This window comes from Carassius auratus, chromosome 10, assembly GCF_003368295.1.
Source record: "Carassius auratus strain Wakin chromosome 10, ASM336829v1, whole genome shotgun sequence".
Classification (NCBI taxonomy): domain Eukaryota; kingdom Metazoa; phylum Chordata; class Actinopteri; order Cypriniformes; family Cyprinidae; genus Carassius; species Carassius auratus.
In genome coordinates this window covers 12,380,279-12,405,612 of record NC_039252.1, presented here as the reverse complement: position 1 = coordinate 12,405,612, position 25,334 = coordinate 12,380,279, and the positions used below count along the sequence as shown (strand labels likewise).

Sequence of the window (25,334 nt, the reverse complement as noted above, 5' to 3'; positions counted from 1 at the left end):
TTCGAGTGTCATACACTGGATAGCCAGACACTTTTTTTTCTATCGTGCCCTTTTCAGATACTGTGACTCATCTTAGAATATGTTGACAGATTGTTTGGTCATTCTCATATCCTGCTCATTCCATTAGTGCTAACGATACATCTTTGTTTTGATTCTGTGTCTGTGACTCACGTTTAGCACTGCTGAGTCTCTGTTAACTCCATTCAGTGGTCTCTTTAAAGCAAGACCTGTGGAATTTCAGGCATATTCATAAAGAAAGTGGAGGTTCTCTTTGCTTGTATATATATGAAAATAAACATTAAACGTTGAAGGACTTTTACCTCAGATATAAGGAGTTTTTATTTGGATCACTAAGAGTGCCAGAGGAATCGGTTAATATTTTTCTCATTCAAAGATTTAAATTATATAACTTTTCAAAATGACATATAAATGGGAATTTTATAAGACTGTGTTTTTAATATATGTATTAATGCAAGAAAAAATGAATTAACTCAATAACAATGAAAAGCATTTGGCAAATGGACTGTTCAAGGTTTTTTCTTTTAATGCAGTTTAAAAGTTGGTTTTACAAAGCAGTGGTCAGTTTCTTTTTTCTAATTAGTTTGCTTCCATTTATCCATAAAATGTATTATTGTAAGATACACTGCCCTATATAACAGCAAAGTCAGTTTGTCAATTTATTATATTTATTATTTGTAGCATTTAACTACATATAAAAAAAAATACAACATTCTCTATTTATTTAAATATTTAAATTTGAAAAGTAATTTATTTGTTAATCGCTACATTGAAAATGATAGTTTCTTAATTTTATTGGCATTCCATACTCTAAGACATGACACAAAGATCTACTCAAATTACATGAATGCTAAACTATATTAATATAATCTGTCGATACCTTTGAAAACTTTGTGTTGAAAATATACATTTTAATCCTGCACTGGGATAAAATGTATGAGATAAACAGAATTCTTATAACAGGACTTCTTTTAACAAGCTCTCGACTGGCCTCTATGTTTCGTCTCTTGCGGTTGATTTTTAACGATGACCTTCCCTGGGTCGGCAAGTCTGAGAAGACTGAGGATTGTTTCCGTCAGCCTGGTTTTAATCCTGTTGTGGTTATCAGCCTTAGGTCCTCATGCTGAAGGGTAGGGGTGTTTCGAAGTGAATTGGGGGTTTTGATGGGATCTCAGAGGACTAACGGGAACAGAGTTCCTCCTAATGACAAACACTTGCTCTTTAAGAGAGCTTTGAGATCAACGCAGGTTCTGTTACAGCAGCCCATGGGGAGGTCAAACACACCAGCGCTCTCTTTCACTTTCTCTCGCTTGTGAACAGACAAGCGTAGACTTTGGCGTCCCTTGGGAGGGTGTGCGTGTCTGTTCGGTCGTATTTCAGAAGCAGGAAGCACTTTCAACCTTTACTGTTGTCAATTTAGATTAAAGGAATACATTCCAGGTTCATAATGAGCTAAGATCAATCGACAGCACTTATGGCATAATGTTCACTACCATAAAAATACATTTCGGCTTTATAGTGAGACATGTGTAGTGGAAGAGAATATAGCCAATCCATAAACATTAAAATACTCACTGTTTCGATAAGCATAGCCACAAGAAAACACTTACTGTACTAAACTTAAAGTTACACTACTGTTCAAGGTTTGCATGCAATAAATCAAAAATTCATCTTTTTGTGAAGGAATTTATAATGTTACGAAATATTGTTTTGATGAATACTTTGTATTCATCAACGAAATCTAAAAGTAATGGAAATGTTATTTCACTTTGTAGTAATATTTCACAGTATTAGTGTTTTTACTGTTTGATCAAATAACTGTATATCTTAATGTAAGAATTATAAGCTTCATGTTTTTGCATTCAGATCCTCCAAACATTTGCCTAATTTACTTCTGTTATCTGTGTCTCACTGTAACTTCCATTTCAAAGGAAGGAAAAGAAAGAAAGGAGAAGAAATCTGTGATCAGCTAAACTTGTATTGAACCTCGATTAATTCTTTAATATACCCTCAGAAGAGCCTAGAGCAAGCAGATTAATCTCCTCCTTTTCTGAAAAGATGCTTCACAGGAGCCCAGTTTGACAGGGTGTGCCTAGGGAGCGAGCCACCAGGGTGAGGAGGAGAAGGATACCAGTGGGTGGTCCCCTCACAAGATAAGATGACTGTATTTTAACAGTCCATGACGTCCCCCTAAGCAGTGACTAAGATTAGTCAGATAATGAGGATTGTGACATTTCACAAAGGGTCTGAAATCGGACTTATCTTAATTTTTTAACTTCGCCACACTCACTAATGACTACTTGACTCGTTCACCGCATATTACACATTCAAGAAGTCGCCTCCAGCACCCAAAATAAGAAGAAGAGGAGCACGCCAACTTAATTCTCACACGACAGGGTTTTCCCTTCAGAATAAATGCTGTAATCCCTCTTAGATCTTAATTAGAGAGTGTTTCACGCATGCTGTATTTAGAGGCTGCGTGTTTGACGCTTCCATCCTCCCCAACCCAAATCCAGACAAGATGGTGCCAAAGCTTTTATGTCAACCAGCTAATACAAAGGTCCGTCCCCCGGGCTGAAACCCTGCTTTATTGGAGATTTCAAACATGATAGACAATGAATATATGTGTGTGTGTGCCCATAAAAATAACTATTTTTTGCCAAGTATTAATCTCAGCAGCAGAGATGTGGAGACTATGCTAGAACAGAGGATCACGACCTCTTTTGAGGGCACGAAATGGGCCATTTTTCAGTACTCAGGTGCCGTACTGTGAGCGACGGCTGGGAATGAAGGCTAATGGAATGTGTAAATGGGATTGTGCTTTTGTGGTCGTCTGTTCCTTTAAGACTTTAGGCTAAAAAACATACACATACTTCTCCACTTAGACCGTAATGGTATTAGCATGATTGAGGGAACCAGCAATTTTATCGGACCAGCTGCTGGTTGGGATCCGGATACTATCTAGAACCATTATCTGCTGTTATCCTTTAGTAAGAAGCCAAGATTTTATTATCTGGCCGTGTATGGCAACAGTGCAATATCCTGATTTATATCTTAGCAACAGCATCCGGCAGTCTCAATGCATTGTGTTATGTGATGTGATACATTTTATTTATTTTTTTTTGAGTGGGTCAAACGAATATGTCCTTCACCGCAGTTCAATTTTATTACTCTCCCAGAAAAGTAATAACTCTGGCCTGAACGAAGTGATCAGGTCTCAGATTTTTCTCCTGTCCGAAAGCAATATACATATAGCCTAACCCTCAGGTTTACAGGGTAACAACCGCACTCCATAGCTTACGGGCATGTATAGCAGAACACAGTAAATCAATCCAGAAGACTCCTAGACTCCTTTAACAGAATAGGAGCCAGTGAACAATAATGATGACTAAAGCAGCTGGCGTGTCGAGGGGCTCCGGATGACCCCGCTGTGGCTCTGAGCAGCGAGGCAAAAAAGTATCAGCTATCGCCCGCTGGCCTCACCCGGGACTCCTGCTGCTAGGGCTTGTTTATCTGACCCCTCGAACTTTGATCTGTGGGTTCTCAAGGTGCGCCAAGTAGGGGCCTGAAGGACTTTAGCAGGGGGTTGGGATGTTCTGTTCTATCTCACCTGTTGGGCATAAATCATAGAATATGTGCACCATGCTTTAAATATATAAATATTTAAGTTTACATTTACAATATTTATAAATATATAAAAAATACATATTCAACAATAGTAATATTAATATATAAAATAATAATATATTACTACTGGTCCTTTCTACAATGTCAGCATCATATGTGACCAGTCTCACCTTTCATTCCCACTGTCCTTGTTGTTCCAGTTGAAATCTCTAACTATAGACTCTCAAGGGTCAAAGTCAATGGAAGACATTCTCCAAGTTCCTGAAAGGTCTTTTTATATTTTTAAGATTTGCAATTTTATTTATTATGTTTTTAAGATTCACTTTACGTGAGCATTTGATGATGCAAAGGTAATATCGGATTTATGATATAAAAATGATAAGCAAACCTAAATTAATTTTAAAGCTAGGTTCATGGTTGATTTTAAGCAATTATGATAAGCTTTATTCAAAACAATAGATCCAGCTAGTAAATAGACTTTAGCTTTTAGAAAATGTAAGACAGTGTTGCCAGGTTGCAGCACATACCGATTACACCCTTACCTCTGTGTGTGACTCAACCTGCTTGCATGAGTTTGTCTTTTTCCTCTCCCAGTCTTTCGTCAAGTCAACACACACACACGGCCAGACGTGATGAGATCACCAAATACTTCACATTAATAGTAATACATGCAGCTCCGTGTACCAACAATACAAACTATCCGTGAGCGGAGGGAAGGTTTAATACAAGCAACTATTCCAGCTCCCTGGGTAAACTCAAAGATCAATGGCTTCCTCTGTCACATCTTCACACTCACTGGCTTGGATTACAGCAGAATCGGGGCTTTTAGTCAGGATTAGGGCTGTGCTGAAAGTGAACAACACAAAAGGAGGTCTGATAGTAGAAGACCGAGTGCTAAATCGGCACAGCAGATCCTGGAGCCAAGTTAAGCCCACAGCAGACTTACTCTGGAGGGGGTCATCCTCATTAACTCTGCCTGTTACCGGGCTTAAGCAAGAAAGAAGATGTCCACAGGCTTCAATTAACTCGGTGTTACTGTATTGAACCATTTTTAAGACGACACTGAATGCATCTGTAATAGGATCGGATCATATTAGAATAGGAGTCTGCAGTCAACTTTTGGAAAGTTGGACTTGGCTAAGCAGCGTTTCGGGCATCTCTGTGGCAGTGGTGTTAGCTTATAATTAATGTTGTGTGTAGTGGAGGAAAAGGCAGCCAGGTAAGGCTCTGGTGTAAACCCAAGACCATCTGCTGTCATTTCTTCAGCGTTGAGCCTAATTGCCCCTAGGCCTCCAAGAGACCCTTTTCTCTCTAAATGAGATTAGGCGAACATTGCACCATTTGCATGTCTTTAGTGTCGTGGGTGGATTTGGAGCTGAAGTTGGCAGGTGGCTTGCGCCGCAGAAGTTGCACATTCACAATAACTTCAGAAGAGTGTTCTGCACAGACTCTGGAAAGTTTTATCGCCACCCTCACCCCACAGGGATTCTGTCAGCAGGGATTTTGACTGCAGTTGCCATGTGTAAAAAGGATAAGAGCTCACAAATTTAAAGGGATAGTTCCCCCCAAAAAGAAAGTTGTCTTCATTAAATCACCCTCTCGTGGTTCTAAACCAGTATGGTTTCCTTTTTCTGTGGAAAGGCAAGTTGATGGTTTGAAGAATATCATAAACACTCAAAGTGTTACAGAATCTTAGTTATCTTAGATTTATGTACTTATAGTACGTATTTTTCGTACTATAAGTCGCACCTGAGTATAAGTCGCATCAGTCCAAAAATACGCCATGACAAGGAAAAAAAAACATATATAAGTCGCACTGGACTATAAGTCGCATTTATTCAGAACCAAGAACCAAGAGAAAACATTACAGTCTACAGCCACGAGAGGGCGCTTTAATGTTTTCTCTTGGTTCATTTATCTCGGTTCATGTCAAATTAATTTAGATAAATTAGTTGCACCTGACTGTAAGTCGCAGGACCAGCCAAACTTTGAAAAAAAGTGTGACTTATAGTCCGGAAAATACGGTATATTTTGAATTAGCATGTATAATTTCATTTGAATTTCAGTTATATTTTTTTTAAATTTTGTTGCAAATTGTTTTTTTATAATTTAAAAAATAATTTAGCTTAGCTTTAGTTTTATTAAATTTTTAATTTTAGTACTTCAGTTTATTTTATGTCATGTAGTTGCAACTTCAGCTCATCGTCTTGTGTGTTCCACGGATAAAACACAGACTTACGGGTTTGGAATGGCATGAGGGTGGGTAAATGATGGCATTTCATTCTAGGTGAACTTAATAATCCTTTAACTCAGCGTATAAATTGCACACATGGCTTGTGATCTAAAGTCGAAAAGTGGAATGTGTCTCCTGGACGCGCCAGCAAGATATTCAGCCAGCGTGACTGACACACACATCGCTAATGGTGCATGTCTCACACTTCTCTCTCACACACTCTCACACTAAAAGGTTTACACTCCCACAGGTGTGAAATGGTTCCAGTGTGTAGAAGCACAAGGCATGTCAGTCGGTTCTCCGAGTCTGTGTTGCTAAATGGTCCCCAGCCATTAAAACATCTTCACACTGTCACTCATGTCCATCCTCACTTCCTGCTTTCAAACATGACTTCCTCCCAGTTCAACTAATGGGCAACAGAGCAGCAGAATGGAAACCTCAGAGCGAATGACTGTTTTTCTCATGGGAACGTTTCTTTTGTGGCTATCATGCGCGGGGGTTGTAGGGTGTTGTCCATTCCAGGCACACTGCTGGCCTTTCACCAGCATGAGACGGGAGAACAGAGGGAAAAACAGTCTCCGCTGAGAAGACCTTGAAACTCCAGTAAAACAAACACAGAGATTTGCGAGAGCAGAGTCATCATTCACCTCTCCCGCTGCTGGTTATGGTTGGGAGCTGAATGGAAAAGAGGCCTTTGGCACTAGACACTTACAGTTAATAATAGGATTCTGCTTTGATATACTGTGATTTTTCCCACCCTGCTACTCTCCATAAGGCTATGGAAATCTGAACGCTGACAAAAGTGAGAAGGATTTCTGCTGTGTCAAGACCTGGCAGTACAGAACATTGACTTTAATAGAGGCATGCGTTCACTTGACGCAGTATCCCTGAGCGTGCTGTATAGCACAAAGCCCTATTAAGTGGAAACACAGGTTTTCATAATCCATTTTTTTAGCTTTGTGGGCTGAGTGAGAAGCACATGTATTTGAGCTAATAGTAGAGTTCCAAAGACATACTGTACACTATGCACTATGCACTCAGCAGTCTAGTAGTGTGTGAATTTTATAAGGTAATTTTGTCATCCAGAGTCTGATAGCTCCTCCCTTTCCAATATGTGAGGAAAGATGTGACAGTGCGTGAACACAGTTCTACTTTTTTTGGTTAAATAAGTTCATCATCTGACTGTTTTAAGTTCTCTTTTTATTTGTTTAATTTTCAGTGTGAACACTCTAATCACACTAAAATTGCAAATAAATAAATAATAACTCAAAGTCAACAGATGCGATGTATACAAGTTGAAAAGTTTGATTTTCAAGTGAGACGCCACAAAAGACCCAAACTCAACAGTCAAACACGTACATCTAGTGCATCTTTACATAGAAAAAAAAATGGAAATGCAGCACAGTGGAATTCTGTGAGAAAGACTTTTAACTGATGTCTTTGTGAATGTGTAGTGCACTGCTTTTGTTTTAAAAGTTGAGTGATGAAACATCACATGCAAGCGTTGTTGTTGCGAATATCAGTTATTCGAAATTTGAGTTTGATATTGATTTTATACAACAGTTCAAAAAATAATTAATGTTAAGGAACATAAATTTTAGACATGCTTTGGGCATATATATGACATATTACAGATATTTTGGGTTATGAATGGCCAAAGCGAGGGCCACGCTTTGGTCTAAGTGACATGAAAAAACAGCATTAACTTGGTAATGGCAATTAATCTTCAGGCAAAAATGTATGATTGTGACATATTTTCTCAATTCAAAGGGTGTACCACAGGAACCAATCCTAATTCCTCTTTCATTCTTCTTTTACCCTTTTGGGGCAGCACTAACTGCTCAGTGGGGAGTTTAGCCTGAACTGCGGTCAATCAGAGCCTACACCTGAATATATAAACAGCAACATCTGCTCACACAGTCGCTGTAGGGATCCGGTAATGGGAGGATGCCTGTTACCCCCTGTTATCTGGCCACTGTGCTGTTCAGATGTTTGGTGTCAGGTTCCAGATGGACCGTAGTCTCCATTGGAAGTGTAACAGACGCAGGGTAATGATTCCACTTTGTACCTGCAGTACTAAATGAGATTGGGGCATAATGATGCCCTGCAGCAAGTCTTTACTTACGGGGAGGTTTTGTTGTCATTGTTGTTTCCAAATGACCCTGCAGTGGGTTTAATAGCATTTCATTAAGGGAGGCAGACAAACACAAATTGCGATGCAAGGCTCACCACCAAGACTGGTTTCTTGAGACTTCCTGGAAGCATGTGATTCACTGCCTCCAAGGGATACCCTCCAACCCGCACACCATGCTCGTAATGTACAGCATTACAGAAATTATTGCAAAGTGCACTTACATGCCTTCCGTGACTGATGGTCAGTTTTTTTCATGACCATGTTCTTTACTTCACTCTGCACTTGTTTTCCTACATGTGAGTTTGTATGCGTGCATTTTCATTTTCTTCCTAGGCCCTGAGAGTGGTGTGCTTCTCTCTGAAGAGGGCAGATAAAAGGAGAGAGGAGAATCACTAGAGCCATTTTGACTTATTCCAAAAATACTCTGACTCTTGAAAGATCTTCACATTTCTAAGGACTAGGATCTTTTTCCACATATAAATGTGGAGGGTGAGCCGTTGCATCCACTGTGTGTTTCAGAAGACGGACCTTACGTGGGACATTATAAAAACAGCACACATGCTGCTGTTTGTTCTGTTTTGTGGTGCATGTAACTGCAACATTGAGTATGTTTTACATGGAAACCATGATTTTTTGGTCAATTTCCAATTGGAGAGAGGAGATATAATGGAGGTGGAGGTTACAAGCAATCAAACTGAATTTAATTTTTATGAGGTCAAAAAGGCATTTCAGCAGAACTTTAATTTGAGAAATGACATTTAATGGACAAATTATTGTTTTATTTCATTAACTTTTAAAGTACTATTAAAGTACATGATTAATCATACAGGTGAAAAAAAGAATTATAGCCTGAATGCACTGTAAGTAGCTTTGGATAAAAGCGTCTGCTAAATGCATAAATGTGAATGTAATCACTTCAGCATATTGAGCATAAAAGATTGCAAACTAAGCTTGCAGCCAATTGCATACTATGTCAAATTGCATCAGTCATTACAATTAAAAATTAAAAAAATATTGTTTCGTTTTATTATAAAGCATCCACATTTGAATAAGAGAAATGGAATTCTTTTTAAAAAGCTGCACCTGCCATTGCAAAGAAGAGATCAAAATGAAATGTAGAGGGAGGGGATGGGGCATAAGAGCTGTTTCAGGCTGACGCACAATGCTCAGTTAATTTGCTTTTTTCTTTTTTGTTCCTCCGTGTGACTGTTTCAGTCTCTGCGTTTGGCGCTGTTGTGTTCCAATGCTATGATAATTGGATTTTTGTTTTGTTGTGGCAAAGGGAGTTCTATGTCAAATTGTTTTCCCTGAATGAGAACTTTGATAAATTCAGGAGAGAACTTTTGTGACTTTCAGAGCGAGTGTGTGAGCGTGTGAGTGTGTCATAGTTCAGAGCGTTGTTTATGTGTTACTGAAAAGTTAGAGAGCTGAACAGCAATCCTTGACATTTCAGCATTCAAGATTTTTTTTTTTACCTTTTTAAACCTTTCATTTGCAGTGACATTTCCTATGTGTCACCTAGCCACTACCACAAATGCTTGTGGCTGATGGATAATTGCACAACTATTCAAGTAATGCTCTATGAAGTATTTTTTATAATTCACTTGCTTTGTATGTTGCTTCCTCATCCAATTTCACTTGCAGTATTTTTCTTTTAAATTATGGATAAAGAGTTTGATGCTTTTTTTCACCTTTTACTACAGTTGAATTTAAGATTGTAAGAGTGCAGAACCCCTTCGAGACAACTAAAAATCCTTTGGTAGTATAAAGGAATAACTCTAACCAGACTTCAAACTATGCAAATTGTTTTTGTTCTGGTAAATAACTCTTCCCAGAAAGGTCTGATTAATATGCTGTCCATAATTACCTTGGCTGCTTTCTTTTGCACTTTTGAAATTGTAAGCCTCCTAAAATACCTCCGTTTTGTTTTAAACAGCATGCTATAAATAAAGATTGTCAATTTGAAATGTATTTCTACATCTACAATGGCTCTGAATCACTAAATAAAAAATAATATGCTCACACTGTTTTGCCTGTGAGTGAACGGAAAGATGTGATCTCTATTACAGTGACTCAAAGACCAGAAATATCTGTTATGAGCGTTAATAGGGTCAGTTTGGATATGACTTTAAGATCCTATCCAACTTTTCTCATCATCTGGATTCATTGTAGAGGTATACCTTTGACACCTATTGGCATAATTCCGATATCAGGGCTATTTGACTAGAATACATTTGAATAGTAAATATGGCGAATGATAAGGAGTGCAAAGGTTCAGAACTTCCTTAAGCCTTGAAGAAACTTGGGTTTGGTGTAAACAGAAGCAGAATGAATGGCCCCCTTGAGAGTGTTTTGGCATTGCAAAGTGGCCTCTAGATTAAAATGCTGGCCCATGCCTCAGTGCAGAGACAAACCTCCGCTATCAATGGGATTGAAATCTCTCAGTACAGACAGCACTGTAGCAGTGAGCACTGGGAGTGCCAGCATTGATCTGAAACACCCAACAGAGACACACCAACAGACTGAGAGGAGAGAGAGAGAGAGAGGAGGAGGAGAAGAAGAAGAAGAAGAAAGCTGGTTGTATGATGATGCTTATCCCTGTGAGAGTCCAAAAGCCCCATGGATTTTTCTCAGCACGTTCACTCTCTTGCATGCTACAGTTCCTCTCTTCTTTTCTCTGTGTGCCCAATGAACAAAAACAACCCTTAATTCCAGCTCTACATATTCTTCTCCTTTTTTCCCTCACACCTAGACCTGATACCCAAGGCAGCGCGACTGAAAAATGTTTGCATTGATTTCTTTCTGCATGGGAGTGGCTCTCTAGAGTCTGGTGCCCAAGGTTGCACAAGTGAATGTTATCACCGTACTCATAATTCTCAGAAATCGTATTGACTCCTATAATAGTCATTTGGCCCAGCTTGCTCAATTTGTCCTGTTATACAGCCCTCAAGGTTTTCCTATAGAAATTCTGTAATTTACTTGTATTGAGTAAGTCTGTTTGGTTAGTTCAAAACGCAGAAATTGCATCTTTCCTGCCAGATAAGCCCTTTCGGGCATGTGTTGCTGGCAGGGCCATTGAGAAACCGACTCTAACGTGGTTAGGGCAATTATAGTGTGTTTCTCGCCCTTTCACATCCATGTCGCTGTACCTCACACTCCCTGCCACCTGTTCAGTGAAGCACAAGCTGTGCATAGAGATGAACTGTCTTTGTGTGTCTTTTTCTTTGTCTCTTTCCATTGCATATACACATCAGGCGTTACAGATGTGATCCAGTGAATCTTACAATCCTATCCAGGTCACAGTGTACCCTAAAATCAAAGGACAAAAAAAAAATGTCTGAAAAGCAAATTAAACCTATGTATTGCCACACTTTCTGCCAAACAAAATGCATGTAATGTCCATTACTGTAATACAACAAAAAAATTGTACAAAAAAAGAAAAATGTTCTGTGCATAAATAACAATCAACTTTTACATTGAAATATATAAACACATAATGAGAACATGGTGAGTTGTATGTGGTTATATTTAAATAAAATAAAAATGGTACTTTTAAAGGTGTAAATTAAACGTTAATTAAGTATGATTACTTATGAATCATTAAAAAAAATCACTTATTGTGTTTAGACAAATTTGATTACAAAAAAGGAGCCTGTAGTCAAAATGTATCCATTATGTAATCATTGATGGCTGATGGGTTTTAAAATAGAGGAGGCATAGTAAATTAGAGCAGTCTAGTGAACTGGAGGATTTAAAAGGATTTTTTACATTACACATATATGCATATGCACTATACAATACAATATAAATATAATATAATTTCACTTATTTGGCAATTTAAGAAATCCAGGGTTTAGACTTAATATTTTATGTTTTACATTGGTCACAAAAAACATCCACATTATGAAGATATTAAATTAATAAATAGTGATTTTAATAACAGTTAATTAATTATTTCTCATTTTCCTTTTCAGAATTTGACTGTGCCTTCTTTGCCTCTAAGGACAAGCTGCCACTATTTGTAATACTATTCAGAGCTTTTATCTGCTACATAAAGGTCTTTAAATGATGGTCATTTGGGGGCTTCTTGTTATTACAACTGGCACATCATATAATTATTCAATAAAACAGTTTATTTTCCTTAAACTGATATTGGATTAAAATATGTACCAAAAATACATCCCTCTGAATTTTTTTAGCGGGTTTTGTGAGATCAATCCAATAGATGCCCATAGTGTAACAAGCCCTATCGTGTAGCATACCACGTCTAACTGTGTCACCATCCTGGAATGTTTGGAAGCAACAGACACTTCTCCCAGCAGTTAAAAATTCACACAGTTATGAAAAGTGTCCTTGCAATGCACCGACAAAGGTCCATAGCCCTACCTCACCTCAGTGCCTCAGGCTATGTCTGTGTGCCTAGAAAAGCACCATACTCTCAAAAGAAGCCCCTGCCTTAATAGTAATAACACGTATCCCTGTTCCAGTCTCAGACTCTCGACCTTCACTTCAGTGCATACTGATGTCTATTATAAGAGGTCTGGTCAGACACATGCAGGTCTCCATGGCCCTCTGCAGGGCTTGCATTTGTTTAAGTGGGTTCTTGAGTCAGTCTGCCTGCACAGTTCTGCGTTAAAGGTGAAAACAGCTTGCTGCCCTGCAGAAGACAACTATGACTTGCTTCACTAATCAGTCAGGGGGGGAATGCACATAGAAGAAATTGCGTTCACGGTTACTCCTATTTATTTGTATGCATGTGTTGTTTTGCCACCCGATTCACTAAAGAAATTATGCAAATCATATAACGACAGATATCTGTAGAACACAATTAGCATGGTGCAATTCCCAGTCTTGCGAGTGCTGATTCGATTTGATTTGGTTTCACACACTTTTGATTTGATTTCGATTTCTGATTCATTTAGCTTATATGAAAAAAATCTCTCTGCAACTTCTGTAAACAAACAGACGTAGTGTTTCATAATGCTTCAAACCAGCTTATATGATTCATGTTTTTGATTCACTAAAAAGAATTGGCCCTTAAGAGTCATTTGTATGTGAACCCAACAATAAGTGCTGCCATGATCAATAGAAACTTTACATAAGCATCTCTTTGTAATTTTATTTCAGTTTTCTGCTTACTTTGCCATGCAGATAGCTGAAAAGAATGAAAATGACCTGTACTAAATAAAATTCTCCCTTGGTGCGACAGACCTAAAAGGCTGGAGAGAGAGACAGAGGTTGTGCATGGATGAGGCAGCTATCCTCTGAGAGTTTCTGCTCTTCATTTCATCAAGTCAATTATTTTAGCACTCCAGGCTCTGTGCCCGTCCGCTCCTGAAAGCCTGGGCCATGGATGGGTCAATTAGCCTGCATGGACCACCAGAGGCCCTCTACAAGGAGCAGGATAAGTAAAAAAGATGCTCTGATTTCTTCGCCTGCCTGAGGTGTAATGAAGACTTCCCTAATAAAGACACTGCCCTTGACTGAGCCGCACACTTTCGATGTACCTACTGTTCGCTTCTGAGCACGTAGTCAATTCGGCCTGTGTTTGTGTGCTTCATTACTCTGCGTGTGCCAGCTGTCTTAATCAATTACTTCTTGCTTGTTAATAGCACTGGGGACCAGATTCAGTGGGCGAAGAGCATTGATCCCCAGTTCACATTTGCATTACAAGTGGGTTGTTCTCGTTCTTGGCCAGACTGCGGTCTGCAAACTTCTCTGGATCAGTTAATTTACCGATCGTTTACTTTCTTGCCTCATGCTCAGACATGCCGTGATGGACAGGAACTCTTTTAGTACATAGTTGGGCATTGCTATTAGAGTGTCTTCATCCACAGGAAGCCCATCAGAGTCTTAATCTCTCTCCCCACTTCCCTCATTATTATTTCATGTGGTTAGTCAGAAACGAGAGATATTATGTTGACAGCATGATGGTTTTAGGCTAATGGAAGGGCTTGTTGAAAAAGCAGAGTTAAGTTAATAGAATGGACGGAGCTCTGCCAAAAGCAGATTTCCTCTTGTCAGTACGGGATGAAGTCATTTTAGATGGTGTTTATTAGACCGCTGTAGGCGATGTTCCTCAACAGCAAATGTCATTAACCGCCGTCTTGTGCTAGTAGTGGGGGAAGGCCAATTATTGCTGTGTGCTGTGATTCTTGAATGTGTGTTTTTCCATACGTCTTACTGAAAACAGTACACAGAGGTACTGTGAGGTGGTCAATTCAACTCTTATGAGGCTGCAAATTTATTGGAACATAATCAAACACATCTACTGCTTCCAGAGAACTGGCCCTGATACTGAACGGAGCTTTGCTTATGGTCCTCAGAGCAAATATTTGCTCAGTTCTTAGAGGAAAGTCACAGAGCTATGCCCTGCTGAAAAGATATTGCAGGTTTGCTGATGTTGCCACCAGACTTCTTAACTAGCTAAACCAGTTCCATGATCAACCAGTTTTACCAGAGAGAAAGACAGGCAAACCAGCACTAACCAACATGAACCAATTCTAGAAAGCCTTCACAAGTTGAAAAGAGGTTTCAGTTAATGCATACTTGTTTTCGTGTAACCATTCAGAACTCCTTAGAAACCATGCAAAACAATCTGGAAATCTGGAAAATATAGTTTAAGTTGGTAACTTAAAACTGGTTTTTATCTGTTCTTATGCAGTCTGAGCTGGTGTTTGGTCCAAGATTGGAACATGTATACAAATATACAGTATTTCTATATAGTTACCATGGATTTGCTACCCACAATGGATGGATTTTCCAATAGGGAAAACATTTCAATAGCTAATACCATATGGCTAATTTGTTGAGAGAGACTCTCAGTTCATCTCAGTTCAAACATCTCTGTAGCTGCATTGCAGTCTTTAGGGCCGGCCGATCCCAGCTGAAGTACGGACATTGAAAGGGAAGTGGGAGAGAGGATGAGAGAGTAAAGGGAGTTGAACAAATAGCCCCTTTGACAATGCTCTTTCCCTGCACTGTAATTGCTGTCGCCCATCAAAAAGATGATTACATCCACGCCTATCTAATGCTAACACTCTCCTGACAAGGCTCGCTAAACCAGCTACTTTATGCATGACCATCGCTGTCAGTGTACCGTTGACGGCAAAGAGCACTGCTGCTTAATGCCATTTTAGAGATGGAATAATAGCTAGCTTAACAAAATAGTGAGGAATGAGGTAAAAAATGGACAAAAGCATGTTTCCAGTCAAAGTAAAGTGGTAATTATCCACTTTTTTACTTGTTGGATGGGTGACCATTGATTTGGCAATGACTCTTTTTTGGGGGGGGGTTGTGCAGATGCACTGGACAAATCCCTCAATTAAACTGAACAAACTACCAGTTGCTGATGAGACAGAACAGATGGTGGCACGGACCTGGACTGGTGTTGATGGGCATATGGTTTACAGAGGGATGGGGTACCTTCGTTATTAGGGCAGCATATTTAATAAGGGTGCAGAGCGGTGTGACTTTACCTCAGCAAGTCCTCATTAGTGATGGGCTAAAAGCCAGACTAATTGATCAAGAAATATTGAGGTATTTTATGCATATAGATATCCGCAAATAAAAAGGATGGTACTATGGCACCAAATATAAGTGTGTGTGTGTTTGTGTATATATATATATATATATATATATATATATATATATATATATATATATATATATATATATATATATATATATATATATATATATATATTATATCTATATAATATTGTATATCTTTTGCTACCATAAACATAAAAAATAATAATAAAGTTCTATAAAATATAACATATACTATATATATTGATTGGAAAAATAATGGTAAAATATAACATTTTCCATACACAAGCCATTAGTCATATCTTTTAAGCATTGAATCTGATAATGGAGTCCCCAATATTTTGTGGCCAAAAAAAAAAAATGTAGAAGGATGCGCAAAGTCGATCAAATCACAAAGACCTGCTATTACTGTGTGATTTTTCCTCAGGAAAATGTTTACCTCCTTGAAAAAAAACATGAATTCTTCCATTGGTTAATACCACCATAATTTTCGTGTGGATCCATGGCTCTGGGCAGGCAGAAATATTTGATTTAGAAGATGAACAGACTAACATTAGAAGAGATGAAAGCACCTTTCCAATGCAAACACTGTTTTATTAACGCTGCTGCTCAGAGGGCCTTAGCTGCTAGATCAGGCTCAACACACTATAGGCACTGAATTCTCAATCATGAACTTTCTGCAGAACTTTTTAAATAGTCATCTTTCTTCTAGAAGTGGGGTCGGGTTTGCTGTAGGTATGTTATGTCTCGCTGCGGAGGCTGTTTATAATGAGGGATCAGTAGTAATATATTTATTCAAGCTTCAGGTCTTTCTCACGTGTCTCTCCATGCGTAGTAATGTGCCTGGCTCACACTTAATGAGACTTTAGGAATATACTGATGTTAATTATGTTCTTCTTTACATTCAGATCACTGAGCTCATCCCACTTACTCCACTTCTCTCTAAAAAAAAGTTTTTATTTTTTTTATTTTTAGAGAGTATGTCTGCAGGTAAGCGTGATTTTTATGGAGAAGATAGTTAATATGTTGCATTATATTGGATTATATGCTGTGCATATGTCTTCATAGCCTAGGTTAATGCTTAGACCAGTTTTCATGCATGCACAATGAAGTCCTTCATACTGTTTATTGGTGTTGCAACTATAATTTCTGCAAATATAATTTTGCCTGTGTGTGTGTACTATATGTATATAATGAGACTATTCTAGCAGTGTGTCTAGTTCTTCAGACATAAGGTAGACTTAGACAGTGTAGATTCAGGTATCATTCAAGCTAGCAGGGAGTCAATACTCAGCAGCCATGCTGGGTGATTCTGTACAAAAGCACATGCTCTGCGTGTTTGCAGCTGGTGCATCTGAGGGAATCCACATCTAATGGAATTCCAACCAATTACTGGCTTTAGTCGGAGCTTCATTAATTCCATCAAGTCACTGGTCTGGATGCATTTCATTCACTTTCCTTTAATTAGACAGGTCTTAAATCAATTAGAGTGTAGGGCTGGCAGCAAAACACCACAATAGCACCTTTCTGCAGGTTTTTATAGATTAGGAACTGTAAAAATATGCTTCCCTATGGGGATGCCTCAAAACCTTAATACAGCCAATGCCATTACTTTTACATTAAATGCATGTCATTATTGAACAAAAGCTACTTTAATAGGTGAATATCTGAAGTTCTGAAACAAAATCTGATGTTAGTAAAACCTACGGCGAATCAATTTTTAAAAAATAACATAAGTTGGCAGTGTTGTAGCATACAAAATATACTGCATTGCAGTGGGTCTTTCTGGTCAAATGATCAAGAGACTAAATCAATCATTACAAAAGTGTTAACTCAGCACAGTTTTACATTTTTCCCACAGATTTATGCCTCCAGATACATTTCAATTGGTATTATACTGCTAATATAGCAGTAATTAGAAGAGACGGGCAGGAGATCCAAAGTACTTGAGTGAAATTACAGCAATGATCAATAATGAAAACTCATTAATTTTGTGACTTGATTTTTCCCAAAGCGTTTTACACCTATCAAAGTCCAGATGCCATAAGCATACATACAAAAAGGGCTGTCGTTTTGTACATTTCTGATTTAATAGGGTGGCATTCTGGGAGATACCTTGCAGTCAAAGTGTTAGAGAAGGGTGGCAACTGGCATCCCGGATTGAAACAATCAGCTTACTCCAGAATAAGATTCTTAATACAATTTCAGTTGTATAGTGTTTTTAAAGTTTTACCCATTGCTGCCAAGGAGCTTTATGAAATGAAAAAAAAAAATAAACAAAGAAAAGAAAACGATAACTAACAACCCGAAGTGAGAAAGCCACAGGAAACAATGGCAAGAAAAAAAATCCCTAGGATGCTTAAGTAGACGAGAAAGTAATTTTAGCTGTAATTTCAGTCAGAGCAGCAACCGTCTTCAACATTGAGTGTGTTTATATAGTGTGCAATAAACAAATATTAAAATTCAATGTATTCAAACCAAAAAACACAAGTTGACGACATTGAGATGAATGTTTTTCCTTAGTTTTGATATACCGAGTGTACCAACTGGGTTTTGTTAATACAGTTTATGACCTTTCCTTCATATTAAAATATATATCTGATCTGACACATAAACCAACAATTAAAAATACTGTTCCATCTCCACCTCCAAACCCTCTTAACATCGCACAGATAAACAACAACTAAATACTACATTTCTCAAATGGACCGAATTGAACTTGCCTATTTTGGTGAGTTTGTGTTGTTTTGGAGTGGTTGCCAAATTAAGGTGCATGTGATCATTACCAGTTTACCATGCTCTGATCTTTCGCCAGCATGAAGTCGACCCAGGTCTCTCTAGACAGGCTGAAGAACTGTAGCGTAAAGCTCTAGATTTATAGGACATTTTACAATCACAGAAGCGTATCTGACGTCAACGCATTCTGATGGTTGGCAGAGAATGGGGAAACTGTCTAGTCGTATCCAGCGTGGCTTTATGCCCAGCAGGTTTTAAATTAAGGGGAATGTTGAAGTTATGAGGCGGTGCCAAAAGCTCTTTCGACGGTCTGTTTGAGCGCAAGCAGAGTAAGATAAACACTGAGTGCTTGTGAGAAGCTCCTTCAATCTGCTCTCGTGTTTAGCTGCTAATATGTTTGGGTTTGATCATGGGCACGGCAGGCGCCGTTTGATGAATCGCAGGCTGCAGAGCGAAGCGGAGAAGGCATTGATTTCCCCAGTGCCAGTTCTTTTACCTCCCACTCTCCTAGCATTGCTGTTCTCTGTGAGGGGTTTCGGAATCCTTGGAGCTGATTTAGAGGAACCGGAGAGCGCAGAGTATTCCAGCTGTCAAGCTCTAGTGCCGAGATCGGCGGGCTGAGATAATTAGCATGGTCACAATACCAGAATTCCACAATTATCAACTCCGATTTTAATACAACACCAAAAACTTTTATGCTGATGAACACATTTGACCTTTATTTAAAAGGCATAAAGGCTGTACATTACTTTTGAGAAGTTTGCGGTCAGCAAGGACACATTAAATTAATCAAAAGATAGAGTAAAGACTTTCATAATGTTACAAAGGATTTCTATTTCAAATAATTGCTGTTCTTTTTAACTCATCAAATAATCCTGAAAAAGAATAGCTTTGACAACATTTTAAAACACTATATTGGTACCATATCACTCAATATTATATTTTTTTACTCGCAATGCCTGCATTCACTTGTATCATTTAAAGTGGCTTTAGTTTTTAGGAATTCATTTTTCAATTATTTCAACAAATTATCATAGATCTTGATATCGGTCATTTACCGATAATCTGCTGTAACATGAATATAATTACTAACTGATCATATTGTAATGTATTACATTATTTTCATTTAAGTGAACATCAAATAATAAAGAGCAAAGCAATACATTGTTGGCAGTGAATGGTTTTCTCTGGTCAGATCTCTTTAGACTGAAGCAGAAGGCCTCTTGTTCACCATGGGAATGAAAACCACATTTATTTGTGCGAATCTCTTTTAACAAAAACGAGAACAAAAGATCTGAATAACATTGCCAGAAATAAGGCTAAATTCTGCTGTGAAATGACCCAGTGGGAGCAAGTTGACCCTGAGGACAGTACGAATGCTCAGCCAATATTAGCACTATTAGTTTGGTGAGCACAATAAAAGCACTTCAGACACAGTGAATCATCTCTCCCGCTCCTGATGCCGCCCAAAGCACTTGCACTGGCCAAACATTATTCTCTTTGAATAAAAACACGCAGAAGAGATTTTTTTTTGTCCACCAAATACTATAAACAAGTATTAGGTTTTATTGATGTTGGGATTGCAGATGTGTATGCATTCAAACATCTTCAGGACTTCAGTATTATCTCAGCAACATTGCATTCTGCAAAATAGGAAATGCTTTTGAAGAGACTGACCTATTCTTTGAATGGCCCAATGTCCCAGGGAGACAAGTTTTGCCATGAAAACATTTTCTTGCAGAGAGTTTGATTTGGATCAAATCGCTCCGCTTTGAGGCTTGATTGTTCTGACAGAAAACAAATTCTCCTTGTTGGTTTGGTTTTGTTCGTCCAGCTTTAGCTAAAGCTGTGTGATATTGGGGTTCCACTCCTTTTAACCAATGATTTCTGTGACTTTTCTAAAAAATATTATTTTATATAGACACCCCTGTTAAAAATTTTGGGATTTTGAGTCTCTTATGCTCATTAAGGCTGTAAAAATTATTGACCCCTAGTTTTGAATAGCATATAGTAACACAAAATTTTATATTTTGTATAAACTCTGTTCTTTTTAACTTTTTAATTATCAAGGAATCCAAAGAATCACAGGTCCTCAAAAATAGCAAGATGCAACTGTTTCCAAAATTGACAAAAAAATCAGCTTATTAGAATGATTTCTGAAGGATCATGTGACACTGAAGACTGGAGTAATGATGCTGAAAATTCAGCTTTTCTTCATTGGAATAAATTATATTTTAAAGTACATTAAAATGAAAAACTGTTATTTTAAATTACAACAGTATTTCACAAATGTACAGTTTTTCTAGCATAAGAAATACAAAATAAAGAAAAAACATATTTAAAATCTCAATGATCCCAAACTTTTGAATGGGAGTGTATTTTATAAAAGCAATTTATAGCCATTAAAATATTTTATATAAAGTATATTTTGTTTTAATATTAATTGAATTTTGATGACTTTTGCAGATCTGGGGATCATGCTTTTAAAATTCCCAAGTATTTCCATGACAAGGTTTTCCATGACTGTGAGAACCCAGCTTGATCTAACAGTGAACAAATAAATGTGGTCATCACAGGTTGTTTAAATAAGTTGGCAACCGGTTGTGAGACATTTCTGAAATTCAAACTATAATCTGTCTGATGTGTTCCATCATATCTCTCTTTAGATAGCTCTGGTCTCTGATGCTCTGTCGCTTAATGTTCATACTGTAACACTTTCCCTTCATTATACAGAGACATGAGAGACTTTTTGACACATTTTAGCATTTGAATGCCTTATGCATTAGAATTCTTTAGCTTATGTTTTGCAGATTTTATTTTATATGGTATCTCGTGCTGTTCTGACATTACTTACAAATGCACTGTGAGGTCTTAGTTTAGCATTATTATCTGGTCTGCAGTTCTTAAAGTAGTTCTTGTTTTTTTTTAAACCAGGTCTATTTTTACATTGACACAAACTTAAAAGCCCAATGCTTGTTGCGAAACAATGAAACACAACACCAGCCAGAGACTGAATGTAATTATGTGTATTGCTTGTACTACACTACAAACAGCAGTGCTTTAAACAAACTGTCTCATGATTTAAGCAAGACACAGAACAAAATCTCATTAGTTGTTATTGAACAACTAGTTGACCATTGCGACTCAGGCCTACTTTCCCTAATACTGCCTTGCTGCAAAGATAATTAAACCTATTTTTAAGGACCAAAAAAACATTTTTTACACAAATAAATTATTTAGATTACAAGCCTGACCAGGTTGAGATACCAGCTTACACCAGCAAACCAGTTTTGGCTAGTTTAAGCTGTTTCTTTCAGCCATGCAGGCATTCAGGATTAGACAAAACCTTTTCTGGACTTTATTTACTGTTAGGATCTTCCAGCAGATTGTCTGTTGTTATGGTGCTATCCAACCTGTGCAGGTATCATGTGTCTGTGTGCTCCTGGTGTATTTTAGCACAAGTCCTGTGTGCTGTCCAAACAATCAGTAGTCTTTAGATGCATTTAGACCCCCGCTATGTACACATTGCTCTCCACACCGGTCCTTTTCGGCTGTCATCCTCTCAGCTCTTCCACAGGATTTATTATTGGCTCAGAGCTTTTAGCAAAAAAGTGTTTTGCTTCTGTCACTTATCAGAACCTGTTGAAGTCAGAGTGCCAGACTGCCAAGCATGTTTAAAGTAATAGTTCAACCAAAAATTTATATTCTTTCATCATTTGCTCACTTCCTTTTCCTTTTTTTTTTTCTTCTGTTGAACACAAAAGGGGAATTATGAAGTAGACATTTTCCATTAAGTTTGTAGCGAAGATGTCTTGTCAAGCCTCAAAAAGGATAAAAAAGTATGGAAGCCTGTTTCTGTGTCAAGAGTAAAAAAATATATGTGATTTTATAATTGCAACTTTGTATGATATGAGACTTGGTTATATAATAATGCAACGTTTTATATCACAATTACAAATAGACTATCTCATGTTTTTTGTGAATTGATATCATATGATGTGACTTTATTATTTATATCATACGATATGCACTTTTATTGCATGATTCTAGCTGTGTAAACTTGCAGCTTAGCTTACATCTTCAACTTTTTACAATTTCATTGTACAATGTGACTGTATTGCGTGATTGTGTCTTCATATTGCACAATGTGGTTATATAACTGTAGTTTGTTATACAATTGCGATTTATCTCACAATGTGACTTATTTCACGTTTTATATTGTTAAAGTTGCTAGTTTATATCTCACACGACTTTTTAATTGTACAATGACATCACATTTATATTTCACAATTTCTGCTTTATTCAGCACTTTATATTCTTACTTTTAACTTTGCCACTATTACCTGTTTTAAGTTTTTACTCTGCGGTGGAAACAGGCTTACTTAAAAAAAAAAAAAAAAAAAAACGATAAAATTCTTGTTTTGTGTTCAACAGAAAAAAATAATAGCTATCCCACAGGTTTGGAAAAACATTTTGGGGGGGGAAATATTACTTTAGCCAACACATCGGCTATTGTGTGCTTATTGATTGCTATTTAATGCCACTATTCCTGCATCTACAGTAGAGTCAGATTGGAAAGCACTGTGAAATGTAGTTTCTGTGCAGATTAGTCTATATTCAGTGGTTCAAAATGACCGATTCTGCTGAATTGGTATGCATGTGTTTTCTAGCGTGCATCTGTATCACTGATGTTGTTTATCAGCTCTTTTATCCTCTGCATTGCAGCCACTTGGTCAATATTAAAACTACTATCACAATGAAAAGTTGTGGAAATGGGGAACGATTGCCCTGGAGGCAAAGCTGGCTGCGTGTAGAAGAATGCTTGCCTGCAGCTCTCGTCTTCGGGTTGACCAGAATTTGAACCTTCGTTGTTCAGACTCTTTGATTAGTCTCTCTTGGAGACAGAGCGCTGATGGAAGTGGGCGGACCGTGAAGTCCCTTCAGCCCTGACCTTTCAACCCCCTTTACTGCTTTACCTAAATCCATCGTGCCACTGAACATGGGGCCTCGTTTCCATGACAACCTCACTAGGCATTAATAAAGGGCCCTGTCCTATGCGCAAACTTACCATTCATTTCACAATGCCAACCGTTTCTGCTCTCCAGTCTATGATCGACTGTTGCTGATTGTCGGCGCTTATCTGCGTGAGACAGTAGGATGTTAACGGCGCTCGTCGGCAGAAGTGACAAACAGCGCTGTCCTGTCGGCAATGGAATGATGACAGTGTTCAACTTCCACGTCTGCCATTTCATTCCATGCTTAAACGCACATGCTAACGCACAGACAATTACAAATACATGCACTTCCCATGAGAGAATCCCAGATTGGTTTTGTGTTGAAAAACCAGCACGTGAACATAATTCATTGGTGCTGTTGCGTTGAGTCGTGCCTTTTGTGCTTTCAGAATCTGCGTCTAATTTAAAATTAAGATGCATAACGCGCACATGTCTTGGGAATGATCAAAACAAGACCTCAGCTGCCTATCCTCCCTCCCATTTCTTGTTGCTCTGTTTCGGAGTTGAGATAATGCCCTGATGTTTGTGTACACGCGCGTGTCGCATTTGACAGTCAATTCTGCCAATGCTTCACAGCTGCTCCGTTTGAAAGCAACCCGCCATCTAAAACAGGATGTTCTTGTCTTGTATTTTCCAGGGAGCTGTGTGGGGACGGTTATAGGTCTGTACGGTGAGACCATTGTAGTGCCATGCAACGATGGAACTAAGAAGCCAGATGGCCTTATTTTCACCAAATGGAAATACGTGAGTTTTTTCTCTGAGCATCTGGGCTTTTACTCTACCCTGCTAGCCAGTCTGGGTAGCCAAGCAATATACAGCTACTCTCATCCTCATATTGATTTCTAATTGAATCACTCTAGGTGCTAAATGTGTGTTTGTCGGTTTGCTAATGGCCCTGTTATCTCGTTCAGGTGAAAGATGATGGCTCTCCCGGTGATCTTCTCGTGAAGCAGGCTCAGAAAGATGAAGCGACTGTATCCGCCACAGATGGCTACAAAAGTAGAGTTAGCATCGCCGCCAACTCCAGCCTCCTGATCGCCCGAGGCTCGCTGGCCGACCAGAGAGTGTTCACCTGCATGGTGGTGTCTTTTACCAACTTAGAGGAATACTCGGTGGAAGTGAAAGTTCACAGTGAGTATAAATAAAACACACACACTCGCACAATATATTAATAAATAAGAGCAAATCAGAGAGGAGGATAGGAAAATTCAAGCACAGCTTCAGTCTATGATGAAACCGAATGTAAGGATCAGATCTCAAATTGGACTGGAAAGGGGGTGTAGAGATGTCAGATATGGCAGAGAATAACATGGGTGATCTACTTTTGTAGCCTTGATCTAGTTGCATGCTTTTAGATGGATACCAGAGAAATTATATTAATATTGTGCACAGTGTTCTACCATAGATCAGAAAGATTGGCTGTGCTTGGGAATGGATTGTGCATACTAAGCAATACGTACTGTAAGAGTACAAAATAAACGTATAATATATACACATATATGCATGCAATTTTTTTTTTTTTTACTTTACACATTTTTATAACTTTTAAAATATTAAATTCAGTGAGTGGCATACAGTTATAATTTAGGTAAATCCAGTTGTAATCCTTTATTGTGTCAAAATATTATTTGAACTTTTGTCCAATCAAAAATGAGTCAGAGGTTTTCTAGTGCATTCATCGCAATGGAAATGGAGGGCCAAGTGGAGGGCACTGCATTTTAGGATACGTTATTAGTCATAGTGTACTCAGGTTGTAACTATAATGGATATTTTGGTCAAACAGAGTACTGTAGGTGGTCTGGGTAGTTGACAGTTCAAGAACTTTGTTATATTTATATATATATATAGACTTAGCATATAAACATTTTATATATTTATATATAACATATATATATACATTCTTTTTCTTTGTAGAATCCATAGAAATGAAATGTCCAAGAAAACTAAAATCTAACTACCCACATTCTATGCATAGAAGTATTTTGTCAACAGCATTCATACTGTATACTGCTGTATGCAC

At 38.0% G+C, this 25,334-nt stretch overlaps 1 protein-coding gene across 2 annotated transcripts in view; it reads left to right on the top strand.

Annotated features, from left to right (window-relative positions):
• The window catches only part of alcama (activated leukocyte cell adhesion molecule a), a 60,661-nt gene that overhangs the window by 19,385 nt on the left and 15,942 nt on the right, over positions 1 to 25,334 (top strand). For both annotated transcript variants that reach the window (XM_026273701.1, XM_026273700.1), the window contains exons 2-3: positions 23,952 to 24,058; positions 24,226 to 24,445. In XM_026273701.1, the coding sequence (XP_026129486.1) occupies positions 23,952 to 24,058; positions 24,226 to 24,445 (327 nt within the window). The remainder of the gene's footprint in view (positions 1 to 23,951; positions 24,059 to 24,225; positions 24,446 to 25,334) is intronic.